At 52.0% G+C, this 22,173-nt stretch overlaps 1 protein-coding gene across 3 annotated transcripts; it reads left to right on the forward strand.

Annotated features, from left to right (window-relative positions):
* Window positions 1-1,193: 1,193 nt before the first annotated feature.
* TFAP2A (transcription factor AP-2 alpha) lies at window positions 1,194-21,505 on the forward strand. 3 transcript variants are annotated; one of them, XM_063160840.1, is made up of 7 exons: window positions 1,194-1,355; window positions 9,376-9,810; window positions 12,730-12,781; window positions 14,418-14,649; window positions 15,572-15,690; window positions 17,995-18,136; window positions 19,700-21,505. In XM_063160840.1, the coding sequence occupies exons 1-7, from the start codon at window positions 1,323-1,325 to the stop codon at window positions 19,986-19,988; spliced, it is 1,302 nt and encodes a 433-aa protein (XP_063016910.1). In that variant the 5' UTR covers window positions 1,194-1,322; the 3' UTR covers window positions 19,989-21,505. The 3 variants fall into 3 exon arrangements, with proteins under 3 accessions (XP_063016910.1, XP_063016927.1, XP_063016918.1); XM_063160857.1 differs by lacking the exon at window positions 1,194-1,355 and adding an exon at window positions 4,448-4,557; XM_063160848.1 differs by lacking the exon at window positions 1,194-1,355 and adding an exon at window positions 7,975-8,093.
* The last annotated feature ends 668 nt before the right edge of the window (window positions 21,506-22,173 follow it).

Here is a 22,173-nt window from a genome sequence, read left to right on the forward strand (position 1 = left end):
TGCCAGCTCTTGCTTCCCTCTTCCCACCTGCCTGGAGACGGGGCAGGAACTCCCTTCTGTAGGGTCCTCGTATCCAAGCCCTCATGGTGGGGCGAGGGGGTGTGATCCCCTTCCTGCTGCTGGAGACTGGGGTCAGCCCAGGACCCAGCCCAGCCTCACTGGTGGGTGACAACGCACCCCGACCTCCAGGAAGCCTCAAACTGTCCCATACCTGGGACACGATGCCCCATTCACCTGTCTCTGAAATGTGAAAGGGCTCGCTGTGCAGCTGCGAAGTGGAAGTTGTTTGCATCCCTCCCCCAAATCCTGTAGTTGGAGTATGCTCGTCCCCACGCCCCCAGTGCCCTGCCCCTAGACATGAGGCAGAGTCCGTGCTGCCTCCCTTTCTCGGGGTGTGAAATCAGGGCTGCGCGACACACTGGCCAGGTTCCAGGGCACTTCGGCACTTGAATCCCCGAGGGGAAAAAAAAAAAACAAAACAACAAAACGTGGGCGGGGACAAGGGGTACGGACACGGAGAGGCCCAAAGGCCACCGGCTGTCGCAGGCCAGCTTCCCCCGGGGGACGCAGCGTCCCTCGGCACACACCGCTCCCGCGCAGCCCGGCGGGACAGCCCCCGGCCGGCCTGGTGCGCCCGCTGCTGCTGCCCGCCCCCTCCTGGCCCCCGCGCCGCGGGCTGGAAAGACTGTCTGCACTGGGGGGGTGTCTTTGTTTGGCCCTGAACTCCCCAGGCGATTTGCAGTGCTTCCGTCACCCATCTGGGCTAGTTCAGCCATCCCGGTACTTTGCCTTTCTGGGCTACTGATGTTGTTGTTATTATTATTATTATTATTACTATTATTATTACTAGTACTACTAGGTCCATGTATTCCTTGACAACTTGCCCCCGCGATAACCTTCCACGGCCCCCCCGGGGTAAGGTGAAGCCTGGGGGTCTCGCCAGCCCCAGCCCAGGGCGGACAGCGCTGCCCTCTGCCCGCGGCTGGAAGCCCCGGGCGCTCACCCGGCCGGGGCAGCGCCGGGACGCGACGCCGTGGCCAAGCGGGCAGGGGTCCGGCGGCTGCAGGAGCCCCCGGGGGCGGCGGGGCCGGTGTCCCGGGAGCGGCGGGGCCGGCGGGCGCGGTGGGAGCGCGGGGGGCAGCGCGCAGGCAGCGCGGAGGCAGCGCGCAGGCGCGGGCAGGGAGCACCCAGCTCTTTATGGCCAGGTGAGAGAGTCCCGGCTCAGGTAAGGGGAGGATTTACCCACAGGCGTCCCGGGCGAGTGGCTTGCCCTCGCAGTCCATGACCGGCAGGGACCTGGGGACTCGGAGCCCGCAGCCAGGATGTCTATCCTTGCCAAGATGGGGGACTGGCAGGTAAGGTGACCCTCTGCCCTGGGGGGCTTTATTGTTACTTTGGGACGGGAGGCAGGGCTGGAGCGAGAGAGGTGACGGGCCCGCAGGGGGCTGGGGACGAGCCTGACGCTGGGGCTGGGCGCTTTGCGGCCCTCGGTGCTGGAGCCGCCCGCGGGCACTCGTGAGGCCCGGCTGCAACAGGTAGAGAGCGGCGGACTGGGCTCGACAGGGGCCGGGGCTGCTCCGCTGTCGCCGCGGGTGACACGACCCCGGCAGCGTGGGCCGGCCGAGGGCGGCGTGTGCCCGCCCGGGTCCGTGTGCCCGGGGCCTGCGGGGCCGGCCCGCCGCGGAGCCCGGGGCTGCCCACGGGACGCGGTGGGACCCACGCGGGGCAGGGCCCGCAGCGCCGGCGGGACCCGGAGCGCATCGGGGACAGCCGCGGGAGCTGAGAGCTCCCTACGAGCTCCCACCCCAGCCTGTCCCATGGAAAAACAACGCTGCCGGCTCCCACCCGGTAGTAGATGCGCCGGGGGCGCCCCTGGAAAGCACTCCCGGGCATGAGCTGAAGGGAAAAGCAGAACCCACCGGCCAAAGAGGCCGGGCGGGGAACACGCGGCCCGCCGGGGCCTCGGCCGGCCCCACGGACCCCGAGGGACCCGCACGCACCACGGGCCGGGCTACACGTGTGGAGTTACGGAGGCTCACGGACCGGGAGAGCCTTGAAAAACCCTGGAGCGCCCTGATGCCCGTCCGCTCGGGCCGGATGACCGCAGTTTGCCGACTAATGAAGGGGAAGATGCACCTTCCTGTTCAAGCACACGGGATTTTCTTTTCAAAAGTACTTTTAAAGAATTTATTTCTTCCCCAGGACAGTCCAGTTCCATATGGAAGCCTGGTTTCTTTTTCTGCTCCCAACTTTTAGAATTAGTCTTAGACTAAGTCTTTCCTTAGACTACCCTATTTTTTTATTTCTTTAGGGTAGCAGCAAGTCGTCTAAAAAAACCGATGAGGGAACAAAATAAGTAAACAAAAGTTATTTAAATTATTTTTACATCGGCTAACATCTTTTTATCAGACCGGTGCGAAAAAGCGATCGAAATGAGATTTTTCTTTTCTTTCACTGAAATCAATTCTTGCGCAATCGTATTTACGGGTTATCTGCCTTGAAATCTATTCCTGACTTTTCCTTACACCCCGGCCTTCCTTGCCCCTTCTCCGCGGCGCTGCGGGGCCCCCTCGCCCCGCCTGGCCGGAGGGGCCGGGCCGCGGGAATCGCCTCCCGCTGCCCTGCATGGATCTCCGGGGAAAGCCGCCCCCTCCCCGCGCAGCCCTGCGCTCCGGGAGAGAAGGCGAAAGGGTCAGGCCTTCTTTGGCCCACGGGAGCCCCGAGCGGCCGCAGCTGGGCGGCTGTCCCGGGTGGGAGCCTTTCCCGGCCGCCCCGGTTCAGACAGGACGGCGCTGAGGGGCCATGGGCCCCTTCGCCAGCCCCCTTCCCTCCTCTTTTTCTCATCTCCAGAACCCCCCCGGGGCATTAACTAGGCTTAATCTGCCAGCTCCATTTGAACCTCAATGGGAGTAAAAACAACAATTTACTCTCCTGCCAGTGGTAGACAAAAGCGCTGGTGAAAAAGAGCATCGGGGGTGGGAGTATGGTGGAGGAGGGGGGAAGGGGAAAGAGAAAAAAGAAAAATCCGTTTAGGGGACATGGATGTTTGTGTGTGAGAAGGAGCAGTCCCGGGAGCCCGGGGGCTCTGCCACCCTTCCCGGCGTGGCCACACGTGGGCCGGGCCCCCGAGGGCCCGCTGCGGCTCCCCACGGCAGCGCTGGGGCCATTCGCTCCTAGAGGCTGTAAATTTTCCTCCGACGTGGAGGGCGGGGGGTGGGTGGCCCCGGGAGGGTCTTCCAGGCCGACGAGGCAGGTTTTGCCGTCGGCAAAAGGAAGTTTCGGTGCGCAGCAGGGCAGCCAGGTGCGCAGGCAGCCGTGGGGATGCCCGGCTCCTGGGGACGCCTGGGGACACGGCGAGCTGCGCCAGGCCCGACACGCCAGCCCCGCCGAGAGGGATGCCCTGCCCTTCGGAGAAGCGAGGGATCACTCAGAGATGAGGGGGGGAAATAAAAAAAGAAGAAAAACGGGAAAAACGAAGCCTTGCGGTGGATGCATCAAGGCTGGGCACCCGGGGAAATAAAAGAGGAGAAGGGTGGAGAGGCAAGCCCCCCAGGAGGGCAGCCTGAGCGCTCCCTTAGCGGCACATTGTTAAGCAAACGAAGTGCTCCACCTAAGAAAGTACCAAAGTTTTATTGTGGTCATTGTTTTGTCCTTTTGCTCAAGTGCTTGCAAAAGACTTTGGCTCCTGCTACAGTCAATTTACCGCTCGCCCACTTCTGTTTGGGAGATAATGTTGGATTTGTTTGGGGTGGTGGTTTTTTTTGAAGACCAATAACCAACAGAGCCGAGAAGGGAAAAAAAATAAAAAAGCAGTTTGCGAAGGGAAGAAGCTTTTAAAATATCAAAAAAAAAAAAAAAAAAAAAAAAAGACCAAATCCAGAGGGCAACAGAAGCCTCCGCAGACAATAACCTCTTTCGAGCAGGACACGAGTCTCTTTTCTCCTCGCTTTGCTTCCTTTAACCTCAGTGGGAAAAAAAAAAAAAAAGAAAAAAAAAAAAAGAAAAAAGAAAAAAAGTGGGTAGGGGGAGAGATAAATCCCATGGGGTGGCTTCATGGCTAGCCCCAAACTTTCTGCGGATCTGACGGGAGCCTCTTTGATTTCACTGGCCGCTTTGCTCCCCGCTGGCAGGCACACAGCGGCCCGCAGGCAGACAGACAGACAGGGCCCACTGCCCCCCCGCGCCGGGGCTCGGCAAGGCGAAGAAATCTTTTTTTTGTCGTTAATTTTTTTTTTCCCTTGCTCGTGGGTCCCTTCTACCTGTGTCCATCGCTGCAGGTTGTTGTGCTGGCGAGCAATTGGGCTGTTGTTGATATGCTAATGAGGCGATTAGACTGTGGGTAAAGAGCTGGAAAAGGGAAAAGTTTCCACCATTAGAGGGAGATCTCCGAGCGCGGACGGGAGCGCTGCCGAGCCTCCGCCAGCCGCGCTCCCCACGCCGCCCGGCACCGCCACCGTAGGGAGAGGCCAGGCAGGGAGAACCAAATCCTCTCTCTCGCGCCAATCCATGAAAATGCTTTGGAAACTGACGGATAATATCAAGTATGAGGAATGTGAGGTAAGCGCTTCCCCCGGGCCCGGGCAGAGCCCCGGCCCCGCAGCTACAAGCGGGAGCCTTCAGCATCCCTCCGTCTCTCAATTTCGTTTAGGAAAACTTCTGCTCCGTCGTCAGGCTTCCTTGCGGTCCTGCAGCCGGAGAGGGGCTGGGGTCCTTCCCCAGGAACTTCGGGGCTTGTGGAAACACGGCTTTGTCGGAAGTGTATGAGGAAAGGCAAACAGGATCCAGAAGCAGCCTGGTCTATAGGTAGATCTTCCGTAGATAAGGCTCTTGTAGGATGCTACACTCATCCATATGGATGGATGGATGGATAGGCGGTTGGCTGAATGAATGGACGCATGAATGAATGAGAGGGCCAAGAGACAAAGGGAAGAGAATTATTCTTGCACCCTAGGTACCCGAGGCATCCAAATAAATTGGCTCAGGACCCACGCTTAAAAGCAGCCTTTTCGATATATCTGCGGGTTCATGATACCGAGCTGCACAAATTTACAGGGTTCAGCTACTTAAATGAAATCACGGGTTTTGGGAGCAGTGTTCCCCCAGCCTCCTAATTTTCAGGGCCACATTCCCACGGGTTTGAGACATAGCAATTTACCGCTTGGGAAAAAATAAATAAAATCCACCTCATTCGGTTTTGGAGCCGTTCAGCACAGATTGTGTGCTGTGCCTGTATGTGCATCCCTATTTTTACAAAGAGGCGAGTGTCTTTTGATCTGACAAAAAAGAGAAGAAGAGGAAAAAGAAGAGCGATGCCCAGGACCCATGCCTAGTCTCAAACCAACGAATACTATTGTCACCCGTTTCGAAAAAGTTGCCTGTGCAGTGGGTTCAAACCGCGCAATAAAGGACTCTACTTTGCAAGTGAACGCTGTTGTTTGGTCGTGACCCACGCGGGAAGATGCCCTCAGCCTCGGCGGAGCCTTGCCGACATGCATCTCTGCATCTCTGGCTCCAAGGGGGCACTCTCCCGTCCGACCCTGACGCTGTTTTTGGGCGATGCTGTAGTTTAGGGAAGGGACCGAGGACTCGGCAGGCTCAGCGCCGACTAAGTGATTTGGTGATCTAGTCTCGGATGGAGGAGTTTGGGATGAAGCTGTCTCCCGATGCGGGAGCTGAGCTTTAGATCCACTCGTTGGCCGGTGCTTGATTTCTATGAATGAGGCGTCGGGTGTTGGGGTTTGTGGGTTGCGTAATGTTTTTTTAATAATTTTTTTTTTTAGTTGGCTGAGTTGGGTTTTTTGGTGTTTTGGATTTAATTTTTTTTTTCAATCCGGAAAAAAAAGCCACATACCCCTCAGCGGCATTTCGGGTGGAAAGCGTGCCTCTTCCCCTTCCCTCCCCTCAGGACCGGTCTTCCAGTTTGCACACGTGCGAGCGTGTGGATTTCATCGCAAATGGCTTTTGTTGCCTTGCGTTAATGGGACTTCGCACCGAGGTGTTAGCAAACACGGAGGGAGCAGCAGCCGCTCCGCGAACCGGCCGGGCTGTTCGCGTACGTGTGGGGCTGGCTGGCTCCCCGTGATTACCTCGGTGCAAGAGCACTTTTAAGAGAGGATGGAAAAGAGGGTGGCTGTACCCCGCCGGGGGTACAACCTGCCTTAAAATTTAAAAGAAAAAAAAAAAAAAAGGAAAAAATAAACAGAAAGGAATGAAAGATTAGGGAAAAAAAGGAAAAACAAAGATAAGCCCCGAAGAAGGGCAGAGAAGCCGGGCCAGCGGCGCTGGGAGCCCGGGGCGGCCGGAGCGCCGGGGGGTCGGGGCGGGCGGGCGGAGCATGGGGCCGGGCGCCGGCGGCGCGGCGGCTGCGGCGGGGCAGCGGCGGCGGCGAGCGGAGCGGTGCCTGTTTTAAGGGAGTTGTTTGGGAGTTGCACAGCCAGTCCGACGGGTTGCGCCGGAGCCCCGGCTTGTCTGGGCCGGGAGAAGCGCTCGCCTTGCCTCTTTTCCCGGCTCCCGCTCCCCCCCGCGTCCCTCCCGCCCTCCTTCCCTCCCCGCCTTGCTGCCTCCTGCCTTTTTCCTCCGTCTCTTCCCGGATCCTCCGAGAGGGGGGCCGCGGGGAGCCCGGCGGATGCTCCTTGGGCTCCCCAGCCCCCCCCGCCCCGGGCGCCCGCTGGTCTCTGCGCTGGGCTCCAACCGGAGGAAGAGGAGGAGGAGGAGCAGGAGGGCTGACACCCAGAGGGGGAGACACCCAAAAAAACTTTCCCAGCCGGTTTCCGGGACGTGGGGCACGGAGGCGAGCCTGCTCGGCGGCGCGGGGCGGCCGCCGCGGGGGCAGCGGCGAGGGGAGCCCCTCGGCGGGGCGCCGTCCAGGCATGGACGGGGCGGCGGCGGCGGGCGGTCCCGCGGAGCCCACCCCGCGCAAAGGCGGCGGCGGTGCGGCCGAGGGCAGCAAGAACCAAGCGGGAAGCGAGCAGCCGCTCTTCTCCCTGGGCTTTGAGGCCGGCTACGCGCAGCAGCCGCAGCCCGAGGTGCGCCCGCGAAGGACTGCGGGGCTGGGGACGCGGGGAGGCGGCAGCCGGGGGGAAGGGAAGGGAAGCGAAGCGAAGGGAAGGTGAGGAAGGATGAGGGGGGGATCCCGCGCCCCCTCCCCTCTCTCCTTCTGCCCGTCTCTCCCACTCCCTCCCCGCCCCCCCCCCCTCTTTCTGCACCCCCCCTCCTGGCTCCCACCCTCTCCCTCTCTCCGGATCTCTTTCTCTTTCACTTTTGCATGCCCTGCAACCTTTTAAAATGTTGCCCCTTTCCTGTGATTCGTCAGACGCAGCAGCATGTGCCCCCTCTCTCTCTCCCGCTCCCTCTCTCTCCCTTTTTGTCTCTCTCTCCCTCTCCCTCTCCCCCATCTCTGATTAGATACACTGATTCTTCATTCAATGGACGTCATTTAGAACAGGCTCTGCCTTGAGTTGCCTTCTCGCTTCACGCTCGATTTCCAGCCATTCTTCCCTTATTAAGTGTTCGTGTAATATTAATAGTCATGAATATCTGCTATTAGGAGTCTCCAGGAAGGCAGCAGATCTGTTATTAGGAGCTCAAGTGAAGCAGCAGCTAAGTCAAAGGAGGAAAAGAAAGAGTCAGAGGAAAAAAAAAGGATTAAGAAACAAACACACACACGCTAAAAAAAAAAAAAAACCAAGGAAAAAAAGCGCCAAACAAACAACAAAAAAAACCCAAACCAAACAAAAAAAAAAAAAAAAACAAAAGAAAAAGCAACCAACTTTGACTCCTCACACCGCGCCAGGATAGAGAGCTCGCCTTGGGATCACCCGATGAAGGGCAGCAGAGATCGGTGCAAGTTCTGATGGATTATCGTGGCGCGCCCGCGGTGCAGGAGCAGCCCCGGCGCCCCGGTCCTGCCGCCCGCGCCTAGCGCCGGCTCCGGCCGCGCTCCCTCCGCGCCCGCGCCGCGCCCGCACCCGCGGGGCTCCGCCGGGGGCTGCGCGCTTCGCCGGTCCCTTTCCTCTGCCTTCTTGTTGTTTTTTCTGCCTTGACTTGTAACCCCCGACTCTTCGCAGATGTTAGTGCACAGTTTTTCGGCTATGGTGAGTTGCTTCACGTTTCTCTCGGAGGGGGCTCGGTGCGCGCTGGGTGTTGCTATTGTTGTCGGCGGTGGCAGTGGGGGTTTCACATCCAGCTTTCCGGAGAGGGCTTTTTTTTCCTTTCGTTCATTTTAATAAATTCGGTGGTTTACGTTTTGCCCTTTCTCTCTTTATTTTTCTTTTCTTCCCTCCCCCTCACCCCCCCTTTTCCCCCCCCCTTTGGTCTGCTTTGAGCGAACGGCAAAAGGCAAAAGGCTTTGCTTGGACCTTACCGCTTCGATTCCTTAACCTCGCCACCTGCAAACGTAGTATTTTCGCTTTCTCGTTCCTCTGTTTCGGGACCGTGGTTCTTCCCTTCGAATCCTCCTCCGTGGAGGCCATTCCTGTTGCCCCAGACGTTCGTGCGGGCTCCTGTGCCCGGTGTCGAGAGCCGGCAGAGCCGTGCCCGGGCTCGTTTCGGTGCCGCTCGCCCGTCGGGGCGGCGGCGCTTTCCCCGGCCGCCCGCCGCATTCCTCCGCTTCCCCGGCGGCCGGGCCGCGCTGCCCACTCCGCTCCGCTCCCAAATCGCAGCCCGGGGCTCCGCCGGGCACCCGCGGTCCGGCTCCCCCCGTAGCTGGGGGAACCACGGCAGTGCTTTCTCCCCGAAACATTGCTAAAACTCTAAGGGGGAACTACCGGTTTGTTTGGAGGCTATTTCGGCGTTTTCTGGTAACAAAATGGCAGTGGGTTTGGATTTTCCAGGGTTTTCTTGGGACGCGATCGGTAATGTCAGCGACAGTATTTATCTCCGTTCTGTTAAGGGCCAGAGGAAGGATTTTGTGTTGTGGCAGAATTATTATTTCAATAATGCTCGCTTGTGAATCATTCTTTTTATTTGTGGGAAATACCTGCTCCTGAAATGCCGGGGCACGATCTGTTGTGAATCCGCGCTGTATCGCCGCAATGTTTTATTAATTACTATAAGCTGTCCTGTTGTAATTATTGCTATTATTGCTGTTATCATTATTGCCGTTATTATTGTTTTTTTAAAAAGCGAGACTGCCCCTTAATTATTTGGGAAGGGAAATCAGAGGCAGAGAGATCTCCAGATCTGCTTTTCTCCGCCTCGGAGACGATAATTTGCCCCTCATCGCCCTATAGATGAAATTTTCGAGGCGATTTTGAGGAAAATCAGTTTGATATTATCTTTGTTTTTCTTTTCTCCTTTCCCCTCCCCCTCCTCCCCCTCCTCTGCACCCTCCACCCCCCAACCCTCCTCCCCCCCCGCTCCCGCTCCCCATCTCAGGAGCGCCACGACAGTACCAGCAACGGGACAGCGCGGTTACCCCAGCTGGGGACCGTGGGTCAGTCTCCCTACACCAGCGCCCCGCCGCTCTCGCACACCCCCAACGCCGACTTCCAGCCGCCCTACTTCCCCCCCCCTTACCAGCCCATCTACCCCCAGTCTCAGGACCCCTACTCCCACGTGAACGACCCGTACAGCCTCAACCCCCTGCACGCCCAGCCGCAGCCCCAGCACCCGGGATGGCCGGGACAGAGGCAGAGCCAGGAGACCGGGCTGCTCCACACGCACCGCGGCTTGCCCCACCAGCTCTCGGGGCTCGACCCGCGCAGGGACTACCGGCGGCACGACGACCTGCTGCACGCCCCGCACGGGCTGGGCTCGGGGCTGGCCGACCTGCCCCTGCACTCCATCCCCCACGCCATCGAGGACGTGCCGGTAAGCCAAGGGGTCGCCCCGGAGCCCACTCGTCCCTCTTACCGCGGGAGATCAACGTCGGGGGGAGAGGGAGGAAGGGAGGGAGAGAGGGAGGGAGGGAGCGAGGGGAACCCCCCGCCCCCCCTCCAAAAAAATAGAAGAGGAAGGGAAGAAGAGAACTCGCCCCCTCCCCGTCCCCCAGGGAAAAGTGAAGCCCCCACCTAGAACAAAAGGTTCTCGCAGCTCTCGTCCCTGAGCGACGTCTCCCCGCTAACTTGCCCACTAAAATATAAATAAATCAAATTACTGTCATCGTTAACAATATCTTTCCTTCTCAATGACAATAAGCTGTTACGATTGGAAGAATATATAATATCACCACAGAGCCGTGCATTTGGGGATTTCTTACTGCCTTGGGAAAGACACGAGTCTGAAATGCCTATGAGGACATTTAACGAGATCTCACAAATGTAAAGGGGGGGTGGGGGGAAAATGGGTGAAAGTGGCCTAAGAAGGAAAAATTTGTTTCCTGTGATTACAGGACTGGCATATGGAATAACCACATCCAAAGTTATAAGGAGGTATGGGCAGATCCTCTTCTCTAAAGGAATTAATTGACAAATCAGGAAAGAGGTGTACTAAAATGCTGCCGCCTTCCTTTAGTAGCGGTGCAAAGGGATGACCTCATAAATCATTACCTATAGGTTATCGAATTTGAGTCAGACCTGCTACACCCTATATTAAATCAAATGTTGGGAGCCTATTGGAGGATGCATTATTTGGGGGAACCTAATTCTATTATCGATGAGTACAGACTTTAAAAATGATTTCTAATTAAGCATGACATTAGTGCACAGGCTACTTACAAAGCAAGCCAGGGCTATTGTTCAGTTAGGAAAGTGGCCTTATGCAACATGATAGGTCGTGATCAAAGTTCATCTTTCTGGGTTTCTCCCTGAAAATGGAATTAGAACATGGCAATAAATTTATTAAAGCCCACAGAGCTCATGCTGAGGGACTGAAGCTGCTCGACTTGCAGGAGGAAAGAGGAGGAGGGAACTGTGGTATCTGGATGTGATTTTTGCCGAAATGCCATCCCAAATTACAGGATCAAATATTACAACAATGTATTCGCTGACAGTTTAATGAGTACAGTTTCGTGTTGCAAGGATAATGTTCAGATGAACTTACCTATTTTTGGGGGTCATTTTGAAATCTTTTGTAAATTATACTCAGAGAAAATAGTGAATTTATTACAGCCCTCATCTGGCTAAATTAGCCACAGAAAATTGCTGGTTGTGTTTAGCAGTTTTGCAATAAACGCATACGTTTTCCAAAGTGGAGGATTTAGTAAGCAATTTGGATCTGTTAAAAGCAGGTCGACTCTTTAAACTTGATATAAAATAACATGGAGGCAATCATATGAATAAACTAATTTGTTGACTGCCATCCCCTGATTGCTGTAGGAAAACATGACCTAAAATGTTCTCCTGAATTCTCCCTCTCCTCAGTTGTGCTCCATGGCAGTGGGCTGATTCAGGAAGCCTCCTCTTCAGATCTATGAATTAATAGCATTGCTATACTTCGTGAAAACCAAATGCCATCTGGTTTAAATCCTTGAGCCAGTCTAGCCATTTTTTTTTTCTCTGTAAGGCTGAATCAGCAGGCTTCGTGAAGGAGAGTATAAAATAAGAGGGTGCATCTTTTAGGTGTGTTTTATCTGGCTAAAAAAAAAAATCCATTACAGAAATCTGAGTTGGGAGGATAATTTTAGAATTTTTCCGCTGCTGCAACAGTTAACCTTTAATAAAAACGACTGCTTAATATTTAAGAAAGTCAAGTAGATGGTGAAAATTATTTAATCGTAAATATCTCTGTGGGATTTTAAACTTAACAGTCCTCCCTGTACGGAATATGTGTAGAAATAACACAAATAAAAGTATTATGCCACACTACATTTACTTTATGGGTTTAGGGTGCATGCATAAAGGGATCATATTTCCCCATATAGTTAAAACACAAGAACTGCAGCACTAGTCATTTCTGAACATTTCTCAATTTAATTATACTTAAATCCAGAAGCACTTTAGGCAAGTTACAAATGAGAGCATTGAGTATAATAAAACCTGTAATAAAGCAACTTAGTACCATCCACCCGGAATCATTGAGATCAGGCACAATTAACAGGAGCATAAATCCAAGACAGAATGGAAAATGTTAGAATCAGTATTATTGTTGGACAAAGACTAGAGAAGGAAGTAATAGTTTTTTAAATGGTAATGCCTGGGTTTTGTAACGATTGCGAAATCTTCTATCTCAGCAGCGCTGGTGTTAATTTGTAAACACAGCCAGACATTATATTGCCTGTCAGTTTTTGGAATTAGAAAACATGATTTCATTTGACTTTCTAATCACGTCGCGACTCGGCCGCGCGAAGCGCAGCTGTACCGCGGCCGCGGACCCTGCGCGGGGACAATAGCGGGAGCGCGGGGGTGCGCGGGGCTCCGTGCTCCTTTGTACTTCCCTCCCGCGGCCGCGGACACGGACACGGACACGGAGCGGGCGCAGCGCCCCGGGCGAGGGCCGGGGCTGCTTCCCGGGGAGGAGGGAAGGGACGGACGGCAGGAGGGAGCCCGCAGAAGCTTAAGGCCACTCGGGCCCCGGGGGTGTGAGTGGTTTATTGTATTTTTTCTTGGGTTCGGGGGAAGAGCTGGGAGGGATGCAGGATTCCTCCCGATAAAGGAAACCTCCCACAAATCTCCTGCCTCCCTTCTGCCCCTCATCTATCCCTTTCCGTGCAGGATCTGTTGTTTCCCTCTCCACAGCGTGCCCAGGAACGGGGAGAGCACAAAACTTCTCCCTCACCCCATCCCAGCTCGGCCCTCCCTGCCTTTTGTTGTGGTTGTGCACTGACATCCCTGCCTGTTCCTTTTGTTGCAGCACGTAGAAGACCCCGGTATTAACATCCCAGATCAAACTGTAATTAAGAAAGGTAAGCTGTTTCCTTGCGCATACCAAACATGTCGTCACAGGCTGGGGACTGCTCGCTGGGAGGACTCACCCGGCCTCCCCCCTCTCCCCTCCAGCCCCCCGGCCCCGGGCGCCTTCCTCTGGCATGTACTGCTGGCCGAGAAAGGTTGGAAGCAAAGAAAAACGGGCGATGTGGGTTGAAATCCGCCCTCTTAAATGGCCACGTTTGCCGGATATTTAAATTATTATTGCCGTTAACGAGGAAAAATGTTAGCAGATGATCTAGAAAATCCGAGCCGGTCTTTTAGTGCTTTCGCGAACAATTGGGCTTCACGGTTTGCCCCATGCATCTGGCTGAGCGGAGGGCTTGAATCGTTGTTGGTAAACTGGAGCTGTGAACGTGAAATCGTTGTTCCCCCTCCTTCGGGTTTTCTTATTTAAATCACGCCAGTGATGAGGTGGGACTGGTGGAGAACAAGGGGCGAGTTTCTGGAAACTGATGTCTGTCGGTGGTTAGGGTGGTTTGGTTTTCGTTGGCTTTGTGCGCTTGCTTCACTTGGAATTGAATTGCTTGGAAGCTGGTACCCAAATCGTGCTAAATATTTATTGCAAAATTTCACTCGATTTTCATTTCCCGTCGTTCTTCGGACAATCGAAAGATTGAGAAAGGTGGCACAGGGCATTTTGTTCACAAGCAGGTTCTTGGTGGCAAGTGATGGGTTTTGTGTTTGGACGCTGTGTAGTGAGAAGGCTGCTGGAGTAAAACTGGCGGGGTGGAAGGCACAGCCAGCTCCTGCCTGCTCTGAGGGCTGCTGTGGCTGCGTGGCCACCTGGAATTTGGGTACCCAGGCCACCACAGGAGAAAGGTGATGAGTAGAGGCACTCTCCTCTCTAACCCTAATTGCCGTACAGCCAGCGAACCTGAAGTTTCATACCCCCCCACCCCCCGCCCGTAAAGCCTTTGTCACGTCAAATTAGATGTGCAAGGGATAAATCTTAAGAGATGCTCTTTCCAAGTCGACATGATAATTGGCTCTTTTATTAGTAATCTCAAGAGTTCGTTTAACTCCTGTTGTATCTATTAGCCTTCCCAGAGCTATTAATGTCACAAGTGATCTATCCAAAACGGAGAGAGCCCCCCGCTTGGTTGGACCGCGCCCGCCAAGCGGAGCGGGCTAAGGCAGAGGAGAAAGGGAAGGCGGCCGGGACCCGAGGCACCGAACGGCGGCACCTCCCCGCCGGCCGCCGCCGGGCAGGGACCGAGCTCTATTTTGGGGTGCCGGTCCTCCGCCCAGTTACGGCTTTTCCATGTCTAAATTTGTGCGCTGGCGGGGCCCCGGGCTTGCCGCACGTCCTGCGCCGCTGCCCGGGCACTGCCGGCCCGAAACGGGGGTACCGGCGGGCGGCACCCCGGCCTCGGCGCCCGACGGGGGCTGCAGCGGGGTCTTCTCAATTTCCCCGCTGCGGGTCGAGGGATGTCCGGCTCTCCCCCTGCGCCTCCCGACGGGAAAGGGGAAGGGTGCCCCCGCTGCGTCCCCGCTGCCCCGCAGGCCGTGCGGGCCGGGGCTGGCCGCAGAGAGCGGCTCGGCTGCTTCCCCTCCCTCCCCGGCTCCCCGCCCGCTCCTCACCCTCACCTCCCTGCTCCTCCCTCCCTGCAGGCCCCGTGTCCCTCTCCAAGTCTAACAACAACGCCGTCTCCTCCATCCCCATCAACAAGGACGCGCTCTTCGGCGGGGTGGTGAACCCCAACGAGGTCTTCTGCTCGGTGCCGGGCCGCCTCTCGCTGCTCAGCTCCACCTCCAAGTACAAGGTCACGGTGGCGGAAGTGCAGAGACGCCTGTCGCCGCCCGAGTGCCTCAACGCCTCCCTGCTGGGCGGAGTGCTCCGGAGGTGAGGGGCGGGGGGACGCGGGAGGCGGGATGCCGGGCCGCGCCGTGCGGGAGGCAGGCAGGCAGGCAGGGAGGGAGGGATAGGGATAGGGATGGAGGCAGGGAAGGCGGGGGACGAGCGCCCACGCGGGGCGCCGGCGCGGGGGGAGTGCGGCGGCCGCCGCTAGGGGGCGGGGCAGAGCGGCCGGCGGGGCAGAGCGGCCGGGCGGCGGGAGGGGGCCCGGGCGCTGTCGCCATGGCAACGCGCGGCCTTGCGCGCCCCCCAGAGCCCCGCCGGCCGGGCCCTGCGTGTCCCTGTCCCTCTCGTGGCCATGAACGGGGCACACACACACACATACACACACTTACCCCCAGGAACGGCTTAGTGGCGGGCACCCTGCCCTGGGCTCCCACCCTGTGGTGGCCTCACCCAGGCAATTAGGCAGTGCCTGGGCAGGGAATACCATCCAGGATTAATTAAAGCAGCTCCCATCTCTGCAGCCCCGCTTAGCCCAGCTCTGCTGCGAAGCCACAGATGGGCTACATAGAGTTTGGAGTTCGGGCAGTGATGCTCTTGGGCTGCCGGCCCTGCAAATCATCCCCCTCCCTTCACGCCCTGGGAGAAGCTGCCCCCGTGTCCATGGCACCTCGGGAGCTCAGGGAGACACCTCAGAGCTCCGCATCAGCTCCTGGGATGATCTAGACCTTAGTGAGGGCCGCTGTTCTTGAGGTGTGATCCAAAGCACCATCCCTATACGTGGGATTCAGCTTTCAGCAACAGTTGGTCTTGAACCTCCCACAGCCATGCATCCCATCCCTTGTGCCTAAACATTTTATTCCCTTCCCTGGGAAATGATGTGTTGGGGGCATGTGTGGGCGGGAGCCAAAGTAGGAGCAGGTGTTCCCCCAAGCCCCATTTCTCAATGCCTTTCTGTGTGGAGCAGGGCAAAGTCTAAAAACGGAGGGAGATCTCTGAGGGAGAAACTGGACAAAATAGGACTAAACCTGCCAGCCGGGAGGCGTAAAGCTGCTAACGTTACCTTGCTCACCTCGCTCGTGGAGGGTAAGTGACTCCAAGAGTTGGGAGGGCTCCTTTGGAAAATGTGCCTGTTACTTTTGCCAAATGGGAGAAGATTTGCTGTTGGGTTGTTCGGGGTTTCTTTCTCTTTTCCCAGAGTTGGTGCTGCTTACTGGCATTTGGAAGGGCGTTATTTTCTGTGTCTCAAAAAAAGATCAGGTTAATTGTGTGCCTTTGCTTTTTTGTTATAACCTGAAACGGGTTTGTGCGAGTCCTGCAGACTCAGCAAAGTGTTCTATTATTTATTTGCTTTTAAGTTTCCGAGCTAGATGTTTTCAGGGCCCCATCTTGCTCGCTCATTCAAATGAATAATCCCTCTGTGGAGTAAGCAGATCCCATTGGGAGCAGCATGGGAAGGATCCCTGTGAAGGGAGATATGAAGGGCTTGTGAGCCCCATAAGAGACCCATGAATATCGAGTTGAAAGTTAGGGGCAGCAGAGCCTCTAATACTTCACTGCTGTTCTTCTGCCACAGGTGGACAACCAAGCAATTTTAAATGTCAGAAGCTGCAGCTACTTTAAGTTTGTTTTCCCTCCCAGCCTGCAGCCACATAACAGTAAATCATTTAACTTTTCTGACATCTGCATTTGAGAAATGCGTGACCATTACTTCCTGAATTAATTTGGGAATCCTTGACCTCAGCCATGAATTAATGGTGTCCTGAAAGCCTCAAAGTTGCACCACTGCCAGCCCCCACTCCCTTTTGGTTCTCATTTTCAGAACACATGTTCCCTTGGCTGTATCATTCTCCTCTGCTTTGGCTGGAAAAGGTGCAACTTGCTTTAATGCCTCGGGATGTCCTGTGCTGTCTGTACGGGGAGGTGGGAAGCTCAAGAGTTTGCAGTCATTTAATTTTGAAGCAGTGGCTGTGTCACACTGGCTGACACAAAGTATGTCTGAGGCCTGCAGAGAGACCCCTCTCCTTTCCCCTTACTTTCGAGTTCGGCTGCATTTTAAACTGGTTCAGTTTGTAAAGTGCTTTTAAGCTCAGCCTGAGCTGTCCAGATTCAGCTTAAGTTTGGTTGTGTAGGCAGGAATTTGTTTTGTTGTCGCTTCTCATTCTGCGAGAAATGTTTCATGTTCAAAGGGACGGGGAAAGACGCGCTGTGTGATGATGCCAGGCGTCATTTTTTTAAACATCAGGATTAGTGAACAAACTATATTTATACCGCGTGAAAATTACCGCAGCTTCATGTTTCTGAAAAGGCTTTGCAATTGCATTGACACGCTGCTGTGGTAAAAAAATCACGAGGGGAAAACTTGTAAAAAGTCTAGATTTGGTAGATGCTTGACATTATTTGTGATGTTAATGAATATGGAGAAGGTTTTATGGTAATCCATTGTTCTGTTTGGCTTTCACATAGAATGGCTTTGAAAAGAATGATTTTTTAAAAAAACAAAACCAGAGGCCTGATCTTCAGATAACTTAGTGATGGTGGCTAATTCTGGGGAGATGATAGTATAAACATAGCTGAGGCTTCAAGTCCCATAGCGATGAGGCAGTTTCTAGAGCACTGTTATTGTTTATGATCCGCTCCATTTTATGGAAACAAGCTCACTGGACTGAGGCTTTGAAGCTCTAATTGGCGCATGCGTTCTTCCGGAGCTAGAGCTAATGGCAGGAAGCCCTGCAGTAAAAACCAACTGGTTCAGGAAATTAAAACCAAAGATTTGAAAATCAACAAAACAGACAGACTCGGTGGAATGACCCTAAAATTCTCATGGTTAATCGTTTGGGGGTGAACATATAATTATATGCGATCAAGTTAAATTTTAAACACTTAGCTGTTTAATGCATTTTATTTAGAAGAGCTCTAGGAGTAATTATGATCAATATTAATCATTGATGCATTGCAAAAGAATATAGAAATGTGGCTGAGGCAAACACATTTTTAGAGTAAATAGCTGTGAATAAAATGTACATAAATGGCTCTCTACAGGTATGGAGATGTAAATCGAAGCACACATTCTAGGTGGATGGAGCCAGTCTGTCTAAAAGTATCTCTTAGTCAATATGAACTTTTAAAAATTCTTATGTGAGATTTCACTCGTAACAGTTGTTATGAAAATATGCATTTGCATTGCCTTCAACTGAAGCAATGAAAACTGCAAGATAAGATTTAATTAACATTTCTGGCCCTAACTTTTTCAAAGAGAAAATGTCCAAGCTTTTGAGAAGAAAAGCCCAAGTAGAATGTAATGTTTTTTTTAATTGTATTTTTGCCTCTGTTCAGTGTGTACTGATGAGCTGTGTTTCTTTCCATCCCCACCCGTGCCTCCCTATTCAGGAGAAGCAGTACATCTAGCTAGAGATTTTGGGTACGTTTGTGAGACAGAATTTCCTGCCAAAGCAGTAGCTGAATTTCTCAACCGACAACATTCCGATCCAAACGAGCAAGTCACAAGAAAAAACATGCTTCTAGCTACAAAGTAAGACATTTAACTTTCTGGCATGTTGCTTAGAAATAAGGGAGGGGGACAAACTTGAGTTTGGGGCTTTTATTTGTGAAGATATTTGTTTTCTGCATAACCAGTGGCTGATGGCTTTGTAAGTTGTGAGGGTGTGTGTTGGCCCTCCTGGTATAGGAGAGCTTGGTTTCCTCCAAGTCTGTTTGTGCAGATTACCTTGAATGTGAATTGTGCAAATTGAGAGTGGATGTTTAGTTACAGAAAAAGCAGTAATTCTTCAAAGCAAAACATCTTCTGGGCCTATTCACTTAGCTTATCAATTTAAGTAGTAGGGGAAGTCTTCCCATTGACAGTAAAATAAAACTGGCACATTAAACCGATTTCAGTTCATTAAAATCGGGAATGGTTCTTCCTGCCTAGGCAGCACTGTTACTTAGCTAATACAGAGATATTAAAAATATATTTTAAATGACAATCTGTACGCAGTTAAAATGCTAGCAGAGTTTATTGTTGGTGGGGCTGCCTAGACTTCCAGGTGGTGCGTGAAAAGAAAATTATTGTTTTGGTATGTTTGCTGGAAATTAAAAGGGTTGTTTAGTAGCCCTTAATTACCAACAGAGGTGTCACCAAAGGGCACAGTGCCAGAGGACACAAGCAGGAGATGGGAGCTGCTTTATGGCTGGAAGACATTAACGTGGGTTTTAGAATACAAACTGTTTCAACATGCCTCTGAGCTCTCTTGCTGTAAGGTGTGTTATTTCTCCAACCATTTGTGCAGTGAGTGGGTGATATAACCTATCTTCTGCACCATGCCCTCATATCCTCCCTTTTCACCTCCCTGGAAGGAAATTTCCAGGCGCTGGTTAGCGTCAGCTTTCCCCTCTGTGGAAAGGTCCCTTTGGATTTGGAGATAGACATTTACATACATAAATATTTCAGAATACCCTAATTTAAATCCTCACTTGCCAGCTTTGCCCTCACTCATTCTTCATGACACACAGGTGTGTGTTTCAGCCTTGTGAAGGAAGAGAGCCCTATCTCTCTCTGGCTTCCCCTTAAAAAAGGAATCTTCTAAGATATGGATAAATCCCTTAGCTTACCTTTGGATATCATAGCCTGTCTATTAAGCCTGCTCAGGAACTTTAAACTGAGTCTGTGCTCCAAACCCCAGCAGGGAAGGGATGTGTGTTTGTGAAGAGTGTTGGGAGTTGAGATACAGAGAGTGGTGGGGCAAGAGGCACGTGTCTCCATGTTCCTGTTGCCTGCCAGTGTGTTGGATGGGGCTGGGGTGTGATGTGTGGTGGGTGTGCTGTTGTGTGTGCAGGCAAGGTGAAGGGAAGAGGTTTGTGCGTGCTGGGGAAATGTGAGAATTGGGGAAGGATGCATAGAGAGGAGAGGGAGAAAGGAGAGTGTGTATGCTCAGGAGCAGGAACCCCCTTGGTCCAGGGGCTTGTGCAGTCTAGCAGGGAGAATGCACGAGCTTTGCTGCCGCCAGTGATGGTTCATTTCTCTCCCTCTCTCTTCCCTTCCCTCCCTTCCTCCCTCCCTCCTTCCCTCTGTCTCTCTGCTCCATTTGTGCTACAGACAGATCTGTAAAGAGTTCACCGACCTGCTGGCTCAGGACCGATCTCCCCTGGGGAACTCGCGGCCCAACCCCATTTTGGAGCCGGGCATCCAGAGCTGCCTGACCCACTTCAACCTCATCTCGCACGGCTTTGGGAGCCCGGCGGTGTGCGCTGCCGTCACCGCCCTGCAGAACTATCTCACCGAGGCGCTCAAGGCCATGGACAAAATGTACCTCAGCAACAACCCCAACAGCCACACAGACAACAGCACCAAAAGCGGCGACAAAGAGGAGAAGCACCGAAAGTGAGGATCCCCCCCACACACGCTCCTCTCCCTTCCCCCTCATAGCCCGTCGATCCATTCATCTCCCTCCTCCCTCTCCCCGGCACCCAGCACCCCAGGCTACAGCAACAGAATGAGCGTCCTTCTGCCAGTCCTGTTCTCTGACTCTGCAGGACTGCTCTGCCCTCTCTCCACACCCCTTCCCAGCACCCACATTTCCATTTGCTCCTGCTTAAATTCCCCTCTCTTCCCACTGCCACCATCGTTTAACCCCAGTTTGGAGCCTAAGAGAACAGAACAGGGGGACGGAGCCAGCAAAGAGAAAAAGTTCTGTCTTGAGTTTGTGAACTTTTTTTTAAATAAAACAAAAGGAGAAAAAAAAACCAACAAAAAATAAAACAAAAAAGAAAAGGACTTTTTTTTCTAAAAATATTAAAAATTAAAAAAAAAAAAACAAACAAAAAGAAATAAATAATACTTTAAAATTCTATGAGCTTCACCGGACTGAATCACCACCTTCCCTTACATAAACTTCAGTTAAGATTGTAGCCATACTAAAAACGAAAGAAAAAAGTGAAAAAGTACAACAGCAACAGCAGACAGACAAAAGGCAAAGAGGACTGATGACATTTTATCAGTATTGTGAATAAACTTGAACACAAAACACAAGCGGTTCCATGTCATATCTTCAGTTGTAGAACTTTTTCCTGTCCAAGGTAAAGCGACCAACTTGAACTTTCTATTGCAACACGATTCACGGTTATTATATAAGGGAATCAGTGTTCATGTATGTATATATTTATTTATGTGTAATTTAATGGGAATTGTAAATATGGTGAGTCTGTTTTAAGCCTTTTTTTATTTATCTGGTGATCTCGTTTACCTCTTGTTTAGTGGGTTTTAAATCTTCCCCTCTTAGTTCATCATGTGGTTCATGGTACTTATTTAGATATCAGAGGTTTTTTGGGGGTTTTTCTCTGGGATTCATCATTTTTAGCCCTATTGTAGCATGTTAAAAGCGACAATGAAGCAGCTGAACAAATAAAAAACCATTAATTTTTATATATAATTAGTATGACATTTAGTTTCTCATTGAAGATAAAATAAAGTGATGTTGGACCCTGGCAAGGTTTTTAAACATGTTAGTGGTTTTACAACCCTTATGTGTTGTGGAAAATGAAAAAAGTTATTTTCATCCACTGTCCTTCTCCCAAAAGCACCAACAGAGCAATAAATTAATATTGTTTTTTAAAACAAGATTTAGCTTTACTTTCCTTTTTTCCCCCCTCTGTTTTTTCTCCCTTTCTTTTGTTTTTATTTTTCTGGTTTTTTCTTTTTTCTTTTTTTTTTTTTTTCCCAAAGAACTTCAAACATTCGGGACCACCTGGTATCCTGTATTTCCACTGGCCATATTGGAAGCAGTTATAGTTGTGTTGTATTGAGTTGTGCCGGCAGTAGTTTCCATGCCTATCAATGTATCATAGTCCTTTGTTGCCCAGATAAATAAATATTTGATACGCTTTATGTCGATTTTTTTATTCAGTAGCTGTCTTTACCCAGGCGTATTTTTGTTCTTGGCAGTATTTTTTATTCAGTATGGTTACAGTAATTGAGTTTAACTCTCCCTTGACAATTGCTCCTTGCAATAAGCAGCTGAACCCATTGTTTCCCTCAAGTATAATAAAAACTTACTTTCAACTTGGAGTTCAGAGCAGGGTATCATTTAGATATTCCACTGAGTCTGTATTCAGACAAATGACACAATAAAGCACAATGTATTCTTTTGGATAAAAAATTGTCTGTACTACTAACAAAAATGACACACTATCTTTTCTTTAACCAAAACATAATTTTATTTAAAAAATAAAAGTTTTATTTTATTTATGTTGACCTCTAGGTTTTTATTTATGTTTATATATAACATACAGAATTATAAGCCTATAAAATTTTGTACATGTAGTTGTCCTAACGGAGAGCAGAGATTAAAAAACACATCTCAAGAAGGACATTTTAAAAAGAATCATTACTGAGAAAATACTGAAAATTATTGCTATGGAAAAGAAATTTATACTGATAAATCAGAGCTGGGTGCTCCCTCCCCCTCAAGAAAAGAAAAGCTCCGTAGTTGATGCCAACAAAATCATCTCACGGTTGTGAACTTTAGTGAAATCTTGCAGGAGACAGATTATTTCTGATTGATGGTTTGTGTT

The sequence above is a fragment of the Melospiza melodia genome, chromosome 1, assembly GCF_035770615.1.
Source record: "Melospiza melodia melodia isolate bMelMel2 chromosome 1, bMelMel2.pri, whole genome shotgun sequence".
Lineage (NCBI taxonomy): Eukaryota > Metazoa > Chordata > Aves > Passeriformes > Passerellidae > Melospiza > Melospiza melodia.